This window comes from Hippopotamus amphibius, chromosome 4 (assembly GCF_030028045.1).
Source record: "Hippopotamus amphibius kiboko isolate mHipAmp2 chromosome 4, mHipAmp2.hap2, whole genome shotgun sequence".
Taxonomy (NCBI): Eukaryota; Metazoa; Chordata; class Mammalia; order Artiodactyla; family Hippopotamidae; genus Hippopotamus; species Hippopotamus amphibius.
In genome coordinates, this window is record NC_080189.1 from 174,509,329 (window position 1) to 174,524,409 (window position 15,081).

The 15,081-nt window shown below is 55.4% G+C and overlaps 1 protein-coding gene across 4 annotated transcripts in view; it reads right to left on the reverse strand.

Moving 5' to 3' along the window:
* The window catches only part of TTC7B (tetratricopeptide repeat domain 7B), a 240,891-nt gene extending 228,761 nt beyond the window's left edge, over nt 1–12,130 (reverse strand). For all 4 annotated transcript variants that reach the window (XM_057733137.1, XM_057733136.1, XM_057733135.1 and 1 more), the window contains exon 1: nt 11,907–12,130. In XM_057733137.1, coding sequence (XP_057589120.1) covers nt 11,907–12,027 — 121 coding nt within the window. In that variant the 5' untranslated portion in view covers nt 12,028–12,130. The remainder of the gene's footprint in view (nt 1–11,906) is intronic.
* Nucleotides 12,131–15,081: the final 2,951 nt, after the last annotated feature.

Sequence of the window (15,081 nt, forward strand, 5' to 3'; positions counted from 1 at the left end):
TATTTCCTCAACAAAGAATGAGGCAAGGTCACGAGCGAGGAGTGAGAGCATGACATTCAGAGGATGTAGCAGGGTCTAAGACAAGAAAAGAATGTGTGTGACAGACGTTTTGGAAAGTGGGAATGCAGATCTACTGGGGGAGGGGCAGTGCCTTTGAGGTCCCTGGTCACCAAGGGCACGTGGTCAGCAAGGCGGGGGCATTCCTCAGCTGGACCCATGGGTAGGCGGCACTAGGCTGAACCAGGGTGGGGACACTGTCACACAGCAGGATGGGGAAGAGAAGGGCACACACCTTGACCAGAAAATACAGATTAGATGCCCTATACCTGTTTCAAATCTAAGTCAGATCACGTCACCCCATCCCTCAAACCCTGTGATGGCTCCCCGCTTAGCCAAAGTGAAAGCCAAGATCCTTGTAACTTATCACCTTAGCTCTGACCTCCATCCTGTCGCTCCCACATTCATGATCTACCTCCAGGGCTCGGCACACAGCAGGTACCCCACACACGTTTCTGGGATGAATCAATCAATAAGCGTGTCTCCCCTCCACACACAGGGCCCAACCAAGTACCTTCGTCTCTGGAGACGCAGCTCCCTACGCTGGGGTGCCGGGCACAGAGTCGGGGCACGATACTTTCTGAGACCAGACCTCCCTGTGTCTACCTCAGGCCCCACTGCTCCCCCTGCACTATCTTTGTTTAAACTGTGACCCAGCTCAGGGGGCCCGGCTACTTGGAACTCTTACTGACAGGCCAAGATGGCATGAGGCAAAGAGTACAGAGCTCAAAAGAGGTCAACAGAGATGACATTTTGGGACAGTCTCAGCAGTCAGGGTCCAGGCTTCATGCCAAAGCTTCCTCATATCCACACACTATGCGGAAGCTGAAGGACAGGGTGGGACAGTAAAATGTGGGAACAGAAGACAATACTTCTGCTGCACTGGACACACACACACACGCACACACGTGCACATACATACACACACACGCACGCACATGCACACACTTCCCCTAGAGAAACCTCATCTAAGAAAACACAAGGTAACTTGAAAGTCATGAGCTTGGAGTTGGCCTGGCCTGTCCCCAGAGCTCAGCAGGGCAGGAAGTGAGTCTAACAGGCATGGGGGATGTTATCAGGCCAGCCCAGAAGGCTTGGAAATGGCTCTCTCAGGAAGCCAGCCCCACACACACAACTTAAACGTACATCCACATGGAATCAACAAGCTCCTCCTGAAGATCCAAAGCCCCGATCCAGTCCTTGCTTTGAAGGGGGAGGGTCCGTACCCCCAAGTCCTGTACAGTGGTGTGGGAAGACCAGCAGGGACCCTCGGGAGGGTGTCAGAAGCAAGTGAGGTCTGAGGGGCCTGAGGAATTTCTCTAAGTGAGTTTCCAGGCAGAAGGGTGACTGGACACAACGGGTGTGTGTGTGCTGGGGCGAGGGCAGGGAGGAGGCTGCCACAGGGTGTAGGGCAGCTGCAGAGGGCCTGGGAGACCCACTTTCCCAGGCCTCCAGGCCCAGGACTCCGTGGGGAGCTGACTCCCTTGGCCTGGTGCCTGGTGGGCAGGGAAAGGAGGGTGGCATTTACCATAGGTCCCTGGGCTTGGCACCCCCCGCAACGCCCAGGGGTGTCATCTCACCGACTGGACACTCCTCCAAGGCTGGCTAACTTGAGAGAACACTGCTCCCCATTAGGCTCAGAACCTGTAAGGGCCAGAGAGGACAGTTCCTCAAGGGAGCCCGGTCCTGCAGCAAAGGGGCCGAGCCAGCCTGAACATGGGGAGGCAAGAGGGGACTGGAACCCCTCCATGGGACGGGTCTCCCTGCAAGGGTCCATGCTGCACTTGCCCAAGAAACAGGAAGAGAAGGCCATGGGCAGTCAGCCCGCCCGCGTGGCACTCCATCAGCCCCAGGCAGGCCCGGCCCAGTCACGCTAGGACATGAAGAGGCTCAGATGTGTGACCACGTGCAGTTGGACACTCCCTCCCGGGGCCTCCATCACCCCCAACCCTGAGCCCTGGCAGCCAAGTCTCTCTGTACTGGACTCAGCGATCACTGCATTCTGGGCCCTCAGGACAGGGGCTGGCACCCGGGAGGTACCCAGTAGGTGTCTAATGAGTAAAGGAATCCAAGTTAACTCCTCCAGAGCAGAGGCCAAGTTGTTCATTGAATAATTAGTTGAGTACCTCTGTGGGCCAGCCATGTGACTGGTGCTTGGGACAGAGCAATGAACAAAAGAACACAAGGCCCTGCCCTCCTGGGGCGGCCAGTCCGGTGGTCTCATTCATCTTTGTGTCCCCATTACCCATGGCAGCACCCCCACATCCTACCCCAGGCTCACTGGATGCTGGATGAGTGGCTGGAAGAGGAGGCCTGAGGTGCCTGTCAGACCTGGGCTGAGTGCTAACTAGTTCTGCGACCCAGCAAACGCGGGCTGTCGTCAGCTTCGGGCCTCAGCACAACAGGAGGCCCCCCCCCACCCCACACCGAGCATCTTTGCTGTCATTGCTGTTACTGTGATCCTGCCTGCTTCCTCCACACCCTGTAGAGGACTGAGTATCTGAACTTTCTACCCTCCTTCCACACGCAGTACTCCTGATTCAGTCTGGCTGCTTGAGATAAGCTGGTGCGAGAAACCACATTATCTTATTTGCTCCTCAAAGCAACATTTCAGATAAAGAGTGAGGCTCAGAGGAGCTAAGCCACTCACCCAAGGCCAGACGAGCAGTAAGTGTCAGACCCAGGAGTCGAACCCCGATCTAACAGGGCAAAATCCACTGCTTTCTCCTGCACTAGGTTCCTTTCCTCTTTGCTAAAATACCTCCGTCTGCCTAAGAGGGTGAACTATTGTCCCGCTCCCAGGACAGAGGGGGCTCCCTGGACACAGGGCTCTTGGTGCTAAAATTGGGAGAGGCCGTTCTAAAGCCATGCCCTGCCAGGCCCTGCCCACTGCCCTCAGCCCCCGGTAACCCAGCTGCACCCTGGAGCCTCCAGTGATGCGGTCACTGTTCTCCTCAGGCTGCAGGTGACACTGTCCCACCACTGGGACAACCATGTCTCACGTGGGATGTGGGAACTCCCTGCGCCACAATCCCCGCGGTGCTGGTCAGCAACCCTGCTCCCTGAACCTGACCCCCACCCCTGGCCCCTGCCACCTTCAGACCTCCCGAAGCAGAAGCTCGGGCCCAGCCTGGGACTCTGAGCTGCTAACCAGTCCCATGTGACTCAGCTGCCCAGAGGCTGAGCGACGCCCTGAGCTGGAAGCTTCCTATGGCTGATGACGGGCTCACTCTACTTCTTCTGGTGCAGGAACCCACCCTCCCCAAGGAGGTACTCCTTAAATGCTAAGAATGGTAGCTGAGGGCAGGTGCACCCACACCTGCCTGATGACACAAACCACTGGAGGCTCAATTCTGAAATGCAGATTTCCAGTCTGCATCTTGAATCGAGAATTGCCACCCCGGAGGAGAGGTCTCGGAATCCATAACGTCTGGGCTCCCTTAATTCAGTGCTACTCAGGCGCATCCGCGGACCAGCAGCACTGGCATCACCTGGGAGCTTGTAAAGCGTGCAGAAGTCTAGGCCCCACCCCAGACTGCATCAGAATCACCAGCTGTGGGGCCCTGCTATCTGGGTTCTAACAAGCCAGGTTGGTGATTCTTTGACCTGAAAAGTTTAGAAAAACGTTAGTGTAGAATAACGGAACTAGAGTCATAAGTGGGCTAGAGTGCTATTCCATGAACATCTCCAAGCCTCAGTCTACTTATGCCCTGAATGGGAATCACAACCCCGACCCCACTCCCACTGGGGCTGCTGTGATTACTAACGGGGATCCATGTAAAAGTTCACGTTCAGAACCCAGCACACTGCTGAAGCGCAAGAAATGCTTGTTCATTCTCCCTGCTTGCTGGCACTGTTTTAACACCCATGAAGTCAGGAAAAGTGAGGTTTCAGTGGCTCGAGTCATGTGCACAAGGTCACTCGGAGGGCAAATGCCTGGAGATTCTGACTCCACGTCTGGCAGGCCCGTGAAAGGACCGAAAAACATCTGTTCTGCCTGGTTCTGGCACCTCTGCCACACGCTGCATGTGACAAACAGGGACAGACAAACCTGGAGGGCCACAGGGGCCGTGGTGGCGCCTGCCCTTTCTAGTTTACGTGGCACTCATCTCACCCGCCTGCCAAACTGCTCATTCTCCTCTTGGTGGCTGAGGGGGATGGTTTCGAGAGGCCTCAGAAGACCTCTTCCCATTTGTAGCAACACAGATGGACTTGGAAGGCATTATGCTAAGTGAAATAAGTCAGACAGAGAAAGACAAATACTGCGTGATACCATTTATATGTGGAATCTAGAAATTAAACTAATGAATATAACAAAAAAGAAACAGACTCAGATACAGAGAACAAACCAGTGATTACCAAGTTGGGGGAGGGGGAGGTACAAAGTATTGGTTGTAAGATAGGCTTCAGGACGTATTGTACAACACAAGGAACAGAGCCAATATTTGCAATAACTGTAAATGGAAAGTAATCTTTCCAAATTGTATAAAAATTCAAAATAATAATAATAAAAAGACCTCTTCCCTCTTCCTGGCTCCTCAGATGGGAAGCACCGGCTTTCACACAAGTCAAAGGTCTGGAACCCTCCAGCACCGGCCAAGCATGAGGCCACCCGGAGGGCAGGAGCCCACCCACTTGAGGGCCATGTGAATCAGGAGCAAAGGCCCTGCTGGGTGCAGAGCTCGGCGCAGCGCCGGGTGCAGAGCTGGCCGGCGGCAGGTGCTCTGGGTGAGGGAAGAGGTGCACCCGTTAGAGCGCCTACTGCAACAAGCAATGACTGGACACCCGACTCAACAGGACTTCAACAAGAAGGCGTTTATTATCTCAAGTAACAGGCAGTCTAGGAAAGGACCGCTGCAGGCCTGGAGCACCAGCAGCTCGGCGGGGTGACCAGACTCTCCCTGTCTCTCCGCGTCCCCACCCTCCGTGACCCACGGAGTCCCCTCACTCCTGGGCCGAGTGCCTCCTGGCACAAGATGGCTGCGGCTCCAGGCCTCAGAAGAACCAACAGCAATTTCCAGGACAAGAAGAGAGCACGTTCTCCTTCCCTCTTAACCATGTACAGTCACTCTTAGGCATGAAGACATCCTTCCCAGAAACCCCCGCCCACAGCAGATGCCTCTGATGTCTCATAGGCTGGAGCTGAGTCACGTGCTCATGCCTCAACCAATGACAAGCAAGGGAGTGCCCCCCCCCCAAGGCCCACCTCCCATAAAACACAAGGCGCTGAGGGGCGGGCTCATTAGGAAGGAGGAAGGTGAGCGGGGGTGGAGAAAGCTGGGTTGCCAACCCGGAAGCCTCTGGCCCGCCCGGCTCACTGACCCTACGAGCCCCACAGGTAGACACCAGTCCCACAGGACACCACTCCTCAGGGACGGGGTCATCGCCTGTCCCTTGGCCCTCATGTCCATCTTGGAAAGCCTTCAGCCTTACTTCCAGAAAGACCGGTTCCAATGGATCAGGAGCGTCCCGTTAGGAAAGGCTGTTGGCCTCTCCAACACCAGCACGGCAAGTGCGGGCTGTGAGGCTGCCGGCCCATTACAGCAGGACCGTGCCCTCTGCCCCCTCGGAGGACCACCTGCGTGGGGAGACGAGGCACACGCCCAGATGGACAGTGTGGGGGAGGGGAGATGGGAGACGCCAGCGCCCACCACCACCCGACAGCAGCTGCTCTCCACTGAGGGCTCCCTCAGAGCAGGCTCGGTGCTAAGCACTGGCACGTGCTCTTTGGCTTGTTTGTTTTGTTTTGTTCTCATGTGGTCCTTCCAGCCACCCTACCAGTGTAGCACTATCATTACAGGCTCACAAGCCCTTGTCTATAATTTCCAAAATCCAGACCTCTCTACAAACCAAAAGCTGGGTTTTATCGTTAACTTATTGGGCAGTTAAACTGAACCAACGTGAGGTTACTTAGAGTCTATTCATCCCTTCTGCAACGACTGTTGATACGTCTGGATGCAGAAATATTGATTGTTTTCTCATGAAGCACTGCCCTTGACCCCAGGGGGAGTGTCACCTAATGTCCAGTATATATACCACATTCTGAAAAATTCTGCATCCTAAAACACATCTGGCCCCAAGGGTTTCAAAAAAGGAATTCTGAATGTGTGTCCCCACTTCACACATGGGGTTTCACAAGGCAGAGTAACCCTCTGACCCAGGGTCCAGACCTCTGACCCACTCTGCTCACCTCTGCCATCGCCAGCTGGTGTTTTTAAGGAAGACGCCTCTCTCTCTGGGCCTGTTTTCTCATCTATAAGATGGGGAGGCTGGACTAAATCTGTGGCTTTCAAACGTGTTTTTTAAAGCACATTAGCCCTCCCTTCAAAGGAAACTTTAAGCGAAAGTATAACTGCTCTAGTGAGTGAGGCCTGCCCACCTGGCCACCAGGGTGGTTTCTCAACAGGACAGTGTGAAAACTGCTATACAATATGATCTCTCAGGGCCCATCTGGTTCTAACTCTCTGTGGTTGTCTTCTCAGAGGCAAACAGCCTTTTTTGTGAGGGAAGGACAGCTGGCAGGAACCTGAACCAGACCTTGACAGACGGGGAGACTTCTGACTGGCAGAGAGGACTCTTGGAGCCAAACAGCTTGAGTACAGGTGAGAGACAAAAAGCAAGGAGAGTGAGACGGTCCAGGAGACCAGACCAGCTAAGGGAGGGGGGCGTGCCAAGGGGATGGGAGGTCGGCCTGGAAAGGCAGGCTGCCCAAGCAGGTAGATGTGGGGAATCCTCCTTCCTCTCCGGTCGGAGCCCGAAATTCCTGTGCCCTAAAGGCTGGGGGCAGAGGTGAGGGTAGGAGGCTGAGCAGTCCCAGCCCCACTGTGTGGAACCACAAGGTCACGGTCCTGCCCTGACCACAGTGACCTCGAGCCCCAGTGCCTAGCTCAGAGCCACCCATGTGCTACTGTCAAATAAGTGAACCTTCTGGATCCAAAAATCAGGACATGTGGTCTGCCACAAAGGCACATCCTTCAGAGGACAGCAAGATGGAGCATTTGGAAGCAGGATGCTGGCCTGGGAAGGCCAGGAGGGAGCATCTCCTAAGTTTCCTTCCCCTGTGTCTGGGGGCTCCACGGGAGTCTGCTGTACCCCGGGAATGTCCAAAGAAGCCATTCCTAAACGCCAGGGCCACCTTGTCACCCTGCTGCAGACTCTCAGTTACACCTCAGCCTTGTTTCCTAAGAAGCCGCTCGGGCCAGCGGGGGCCCCGTCCACCATTACCTCTCCTCCTCTCTGGGAGGGCTCCAGGGGCCTCAGCGAGTCCAGCCCTCCTCCAGCAAGAGAAGCCACAATGCCACCCATGCCCTCCTTTAAACCACAAGAATATCAGCTATTGGCAAAGACAGAACCTCACTCCCACTAAATGGTCTAAGAACATTTGGGAACCAAACTTTGCCCCCCAAATATTCTTTGTCTCAGGCACTATTTCCCTATCTACCCATCACTAAGAGGTAATTAAAGTGTCTCAAAATCACACCTAACCAAAAGGGCGATGGTCCCTTCAAGGAGACTCTATCATTAGGGCCTAAATGTTCTAAGTGAGCTCAGCGACTGAGCCCGTCTGAGAAGCTGAGCAGCCCGGGGAAGCGGGGAAAGGCCGACACCGCCTCAGAGCGAGCGGCTGTCTGTCGGGGCGGGTACGGGCTCCAAAGTGCCTGTTCTGTTACTGAAATATGCAGGAGTCTTGACCAGGCACAGCTCAGGTGTGTCATCGTGAGGTCTCCCACACTTTTTCCCAAACAGGTGATATCTAGGACCTGGCCTGCCTTGCCTAGGGTCACACTGAGTCAGCAGGAGGGACTGAACATCAGTATTTTGTATGTACCAAGTTTAACATATATCGACTCATTTCATCCTCACAGCCACCCTAATGCGGTAGGTATTATTAATCCTGTATTAACTGATGAGGAAACAAAGGCTCAGAGAGGTTAAGTAACTGCCTCGAGGTCACCCAGCCAGCCACAGCAGAGTCCGAGTTGAAGCCCAGGGGCCAGATCACTGCGCTTTCTCCCACAGCAGTGAACCTCACCACTGGGAGGCTGGAGGGTGACCTTCTGGGGAGAGAAGGCAGCTGGGACTGCCCTCCCACAGCCAGGGCTGACCTGTGAGCTGACAAGAAGCTGAGGTGTGGTTCTCCATGTTCACCCCTGACCCCTCGGGCTGCCACCCCAGCTCTAGGCCAGGGCCCCTCACACTTCCCTGTGCCCAACAATCCCCTGCAGGTCTGGGTGGGGCCTGAGAATCTGCATTCCTCACGTGCTCCCAGACGATGCCCACGCTGCCCGTCCCCTGACCACAGTTGAGGCAGCAGGAGCCTGGGCTCGAGTGGACTCTCCCGTCCCCCGCAGCTCATCTGATCACTCTCCTGCTGGAACTCAGCAGGGCCTGACTCTTAGCTGCCACACATTTTGGTTCCTTGAGATGAAGCGATTAAAACGGTGACTGTGGTGGGGTGCGAGGCAGAAAAGGAACTTCTGGGTTCTGTTTCCGGCTTGGCATTGACCCTTTTCTTCCTTATCCACCTCTTGGCAGAACCGTCTAAACCAATTTATCTCAAAGAAATCAGGCTGAAGCAGCGCGCTCTGAAAGTATCCGCTGTTTACCGCCCTTCCTGGCGAGCGGCTGCCGGGCTCCGATCGCACTGGCTGATGTGCTGAGCGGACAGGCCTGCTGCAGGTGGGAGCGTGGAGAACGAGTGATTCCCCTGCTCAGAACCCTCCCGTGGCTCCCACGTCACTCAGAGAAAACCCAAAGCCTTAACCGAGACCCATGCGGCCCCATGCCATCTGGCCCTGTCACCCCTCTGCGCTCATCAGGCCTCTGCCCTTGAAGTCCCCTCCCTGGAGCAGAGTCCACCAACTTAGCTCTTATCTCAGATGCTACCTTTCCCGACCACCCTATTTAAACCAGCAGTCCCTAGGCCCCCACCCTCACCCCACCCCAAAGCACTTTTCCCTCCTGCCCTCTTTATTCTTCTGATACCACTTACCAGCGTCTGACATCCTGTACATTTTACTTAATGATTTTATTCATCTGTCTCCCCGCCCCTTCCCTGCTAGAATGTGGGCGTCATAAGGGCAGGGGTGTTTGCTGTTTTTGTCTGATTTGGTCACTGGTAGATCCCCAGGGCCTACAACAGTGACTACCACGTGGCAGGTACTCAATATCTGTGGAATGAATGAAGGGCCTGCCTACTAAGGTGTCAGGCTCTGTGACTAGCCCTGGGAGTCTTTAGGCTCCTTTTAATTTCATAACAACCCCTACAAGGTAAGTCTTTTAATCCCCATTCTAAGGTGAAAAAACTGAGGTTCAGAGTGGTTAAGTAATTTGGCCAAGGTCACAGAGTTAGGAAGTGCCAGGTCTGGGACTCAGGTACCAGACTGGCTGGTTCCAAAGACTGTGCTCTTTTCTGCCTATGGTTGCCTTCAAGGTAACTGTCTTAGTATTACAAACATGACATTAACTCGCTGTCCTTATTCTAAACAGCACACGTTTTCACTGTTTAGAAACAGCAACACTTGAGGTCTAATGCACTCAAGTGGGTCTGGTGCCCCCAAGGCCAGGAGGAAGTCCCAGTGCCAGTCAAGGGAGCCCCTATCAGCCAAAGAAAGGGAAAGACCCTCCTTCAAACACTTCTCTGAACCCCAAAAGAGAGCCGCAATAATTCTGTTTTGTTTTATCCTTTTCCTTTGCTTTATTTTTTTATCTTCCTGAGCAATCTCTTTGACCTTTTCTAGTCTGTGTGACCTTTTGCCATCAAGGGCTGCTGCCTATCATGTGGGTTCTGGGGCAGAAATCTCTCTCATGAGTTTCCCCAAACCAAACTTGCACACAGACCCAAAGGCCACAGCCCCGTACAACCTGCTTCCCCCCGCAAGCCCCATTAATGACCATGGCTTAGGTCCTAGGGACCAAGCCTTGGAAAGGAAGCAAAGCCTCGAGGGGCCCATGAAGGTAAAATGGGCCCAAGCCACGGAAAGCCTACCTCCCCTCTTATTCCAGAGACCACCATAGTTTGAGTCACCCCACTTCCCCTAGCCATCATTCTCAGTCACACGACCTTGTCTTTTCTTCAAATCGCTTCTAACTATCTGAAGCTACTTGTTTACTGATGTCCATATTTGCTTACCATCTGTCTCCTCAGAGGAGGTAAGTGCATGAGGGTAGGAGCTTGGCCGCTGCTGTTCACCATGGTTGATGCCTGGCACAGGTGGGCATGCAAATATTGGTTGAATGAGTAAATAAAGCAGGAAACAAGTGGGTTTTGAAGGGAAAAACCAGGGGTCTCACGAATGAACATTTAACCCTAACATCAACTCTCCCTGAAGGTATTCTGTGCCCACAGAGCCGGGAAGTGACAGAGTAGACCCAGGATTGTTGAATTCCGAAGAACCAAGAAAACACTGCGGGTACAGGGAAGAGGAGCAAGCTGGTGACCCTTACAGGGACGGCAAGGTCAGGCTGCCACTGGGGCCCAAAGGACTGAACCCCTTTTCCTCAAATGCTGAGAAGAGTCAACATGTTCCACCATGCTGAGCCCAGGTAGGTGTGTGCCTGCTCCATGCCCCAGGCATGAGCATGGCACCTGCATCTGCCCAGGAAACACCTGCCCAAAGCAAGGTACCAGAGCTGAGAGTGTGCAAAACCAAGTTCTTATTTTGAGGAACCGATGCCATAAAAGGCACAAATATAAACCATTTTTGAAAAGGACACACGACATTCCTCTCCATCTCTGGGTAGTCTGAGGTGAGAAGGTTGAAAATAATGTGGCGGTCCTTTCTTAGAAGTGTCACTCATTCGTTCTGTCTTTCATTCATTCATTTGTTCAGCCAACATGTGCTCACCCAGCCTCAGGAAGCCAGAGACGAAACGGGACAAAACCTCTGCCCTCTCGCCAGTCCATTGGTGCCTGCGGTTTTGGCGGGCACTAAAAGACAAGCAAATATTAAGGATACTTGCTTCCAAAACAAATAAGGCCACGTGAAGGTGTGCTTTGAAATGGGATTTTGGATGCAGTTTTGATTCCATTGGGTACAAGTCAACGGGATCATAGACTAACTCCAGGCATCAGGTTCCTACTCAGTGGCTCTCTCGGACCCCCTTTGCCTCTAGGCCCCAAGCCCCTTACACACCCAACTCCATTTCCCAACATTCTTCAACCACATTCCCACCTCTCTCCACAATATTTTCCGTCCTGACTCCCCTGACTCTATTTCCCCCGTATTCCCAAACCTGACCTCCCCAGATCCACAGCCTCTGGACCCCAGGACACATCTCAACCTGCCTTCCACCACCACCCCACACACACCCCAAGTCTGGGCTTCCATGTGGAGCCCCTTGAATGCCATATGTTTACAAAGAATATTTCCCAGGGGTCTCTGTTCAACACCCCCTTTCTCAGGACCCCCGTAAATACATCGTGACTCCTGAGTACACCGTACACACACCCTGGATCCCCATACATCCACACCCAAGTCCTGAGGACGCACCCTCCCCCATCACCTCTAACTTCTCAGAGCCCCCGGGCCGGCGCCTGACCCCCTGGGACCCCGGCGCAGCAGCCGACTCCTTGAGACCCCCACCCCCGACTCCGCAGAAGCCCGCCCTCCACGCCGGAACTCTGGGACGCCCGGCACGAGCCCTCGGCCGCGGGACGCCCCCACCCCGCCGCTCCCGGACCCCGGGTGCCCGAGGCCCTGGTCCGGCCGCGCACTGCCCCGGGCGCAGCGCGCTCGCGCCCCGGCCGCGCCCCTGCCCGCGCCCCGCCGCGCCTCGGGGGCCCGGCCCGGCGATCGGCGGAGGCCGCGGCGCCCCCCGCAGCCCAGGCCGGCGCGCCCGGCGCGTACCGTTGGCGATGAGCTTGGCCGACAGCTGCTTGACGAGCTCGGGGATCCGCTCCCACTGGCACTCGGAGCGGCAGCGCTCGATCTCCGTCTCCAGCCGCGAGCCCGCCTTCTTGGTCGCCATCGCGGCCTGGCCGGGCCCGGCCCGCCCGCCCGCAGGCCCCGCAGGCCCCGCCGCCGCCCGGCCGTCCCCGTCGCCGCCTCCCGCCGCCGCCGCGGGCTCGGGCTCCGGCTCCCGGCTCCGCGGCGTAACGGGAGCGCCGGCTGGGGAAGGGGCGGGGAGGCGGGCGGCGGCGGCGGCGGGCGCGGCGGGGCCCCGGGCGCCGCGAGGAGCGGCCCCTGCCGGCCAGGGCCGGAGCCGCAGCGCGCGCCCGGGTCGGGGTCGGGGCCGGGGCCGGGGCCGGGGCGAGACCCGGGCGGGGGGCGGTGTGCAGAGGGAGCCGTGAGGAAGGGCGAGGTGCGGCGGAGGCCCGGTCGGGGAGGGAAGCCCGGGAGCGGGACCTGGACGGGGACTGGGGGCTGGGGTCCAGATTCGAGGTGGAAGGGGTGCAAGAGAGAGGTGAGGGAGAGCAGGGGTGGTGGTGGTAGGGGTCGGGCAGGATGCGGGCGTGGAGGAGGGAGACCCGGCAGGGAAGGGAGGCAGAGACTGGGAGCCCCGCAGAGCCTCAGGAATAGGGCCTAGAAAGGGCAGGGACCCTAGGGAAGGTCACGGGCCAAGCAGGACGAGTGCGCCTGAGGTATGAAGGGGGTGTGACGGGGAGGCCTGCCTGAGCTTGTCCTGCCATCTCAGGTTTCGGGGAGATCCCTCTGGGCCAGGCTGGGCTTGTGCCCCTCACCAGGCCCCCTCTGCCCCCGGCAGCCTTCAACCCCAGCCAGTCCGAGGTGGGTGCGGACTCATCCCTCTCAGGCAGGCACAGCACCTGCCCAGGGCTCCATAAACGGCTGTCAAGTCGAGCTGGATTGAGCCAGGCAAGGACTGCCAACTCCGATGCTGTCTCCCTTGCCCTCTGAGGAGGAGGCAGAGTCACCAGTGGGCTTTCCTTGTCTTGGCCTTGCAGACCAAGAGCTGAGGGCAGGTGTCCAAATTGTGCCTTCTTTCAGTTATCCGCTAACTATGTAGTCATCACCTACTATGGCTAGGCCCTGTTGTAGGTGCTGGGATACAGCAGAAAACTAACAAAATACCTGCCTTGGTTACATTCCAGGCAGGGGAAGAAATGAGCAAAATAAAGTAGTAAATCAGAAGATAAATATGGTTAGTTGAAGAAACAGAACAGGGTCCAATGAGGAGAATAAAGAATTGAGGGGGTGGAGAGTGTCAGAATTTTAAATGAGGTGGTAAGGGATGGCCTCATTGAAGCGGCATTGGACAAAGACTTGAAGAAGGTGAGAAAGAATATCTCTGGGGGGAGAACATTCTAAGCAGAAGGTACAGCAAGTGAAAAGGCCCTGGAGCATATTTAGTGAGTTGGGAGAACAGCAAAGAAACCTGAGTAGCCGGAGTGGAATAAGAGAGGGGGTCGAAGCAGGGGAGCTCAGAGGTGGGAGTTGGAGTTGCAGTTCGCGTTGGGCCTGTGGACCATTATGGAGACACTGGCTTTTCCTCTGGTGAAATGGGGCATCCATGCACAAAAGAGTGTCATGACATGACCTACATTTTGGGAATATTACGGTGGCTTCAGGGCTGAGAATACTGCCAGTAGTTCAGGAGTGAGATGGTGGTGGATGGACCAGGGTGATAGCTGTGGTGGTGGTGAGAGGGTTGGATTCTGGATACTGAGTTTGAGGATGGAGCTGGCAGTCTGGAATGTCAGGTATGAGGAAGCACCAAGTCATAATCAACATCATCCCATCTAGGGGTGCCTTACCCTTTCCAAGAGTTCTCACCTACAGGTTCATCTCTCATCCCCTCAGCAGCCCTGGGGCTGTTCTTGGGAAGAAAAGACGTGGACCCTGGTTAACCAATGATGAAGCTGAAACTCAGACATTATGAGATATGAGGAAGGAAGATCAGAAGACGCCTTCTGATGTGACCGGCATAACCTCAGGCACCTCCAAAGACCTATGAGGCGATGAAGGTTGGCCTGATGGGCTGCAGATGCTATGGACAGCGCAAGGAAAGGAGAAGTAGAATGTCAGAGTTTCATTCTACTGGAATTCCTTCTGGATTCTTTAGTTTCACCAAGAGGAAGTAGGAAGAGAAGTAGGAGGACTCTCCACAGGAGGTATTCCCCCCACCCCCAGCCCCAGACCCTCCTATTCTTCTCGTAGCTCTAGCACGGAGGTCTGTTTCTCCGGATGCTTGCACAGGGTGTTCTCTCCCCTCTGGTCCAGGAGGAAAATCCCTGTGCATTCTTTGAGAGCCAAGTAAGGGTCCCTAAGAAGACTTGCTCAGCATCTGACAGATCCTGTGTGATCCCACAATAGTCGCTCCTTCCCTTTGCGATAGAGCTTCTGATACAAGCTCTGTCACATAACGACTGATGTTCATACTGCCTCAGTCGCCACACTGTAAGGCCAATCACTGGTGTCCATTTCTCTGCCCTCTCCCGCCAGCTGATAAGTTCTAAGACAAGGCCTGTGTCTTCATGAGGGCAGAGTGGAGCTTGACCCCAGACTCTGCATGTGCTTCCTGGGCAGTGGCATTTAATCACTCCGTGCCTTCCATTGTGGGAAGACATTCGGGAACCTTTTTGATGTGGGCCGAGCGATGGGATTCTTGAGCAGTGGAGGAGCTGAGGGTGCAGGGCGTGGAGACTAATATCACCCTGTTTGGTCCTGAGGGATGGCTGGTTAGCCAAAGACGGGTAAGATTCCTCAGAGGAGGAACAACCTAAGACAGGCACAGCCACAGAGGGGCCAACAGGGGTGGTGCATCCTTATATCACCGTGTTTGGCCCTGGAGGATGACTGGTTAGCCAGAGACGGGTAAGATTCCTCAAGGGAGGAACAACCTAAGACAGGCACAGTCGCAGAGGGGCCAACACGGGTGGGGCACAGACCCCTAATATCTGAGAGAGGTCTCCTGCCCCCAGGGCTGTTTTGCTCTCCACCCCCAGCTCAAATCCACACCTGCTCAACTCAGACCCAGGAAGTAAACAAAGATAATTGCCTCAATCATGTGAGGCCTTTGACTGTTTATGAGTGTAACCTGAGAATGTTAGCCCACGAACTCAAT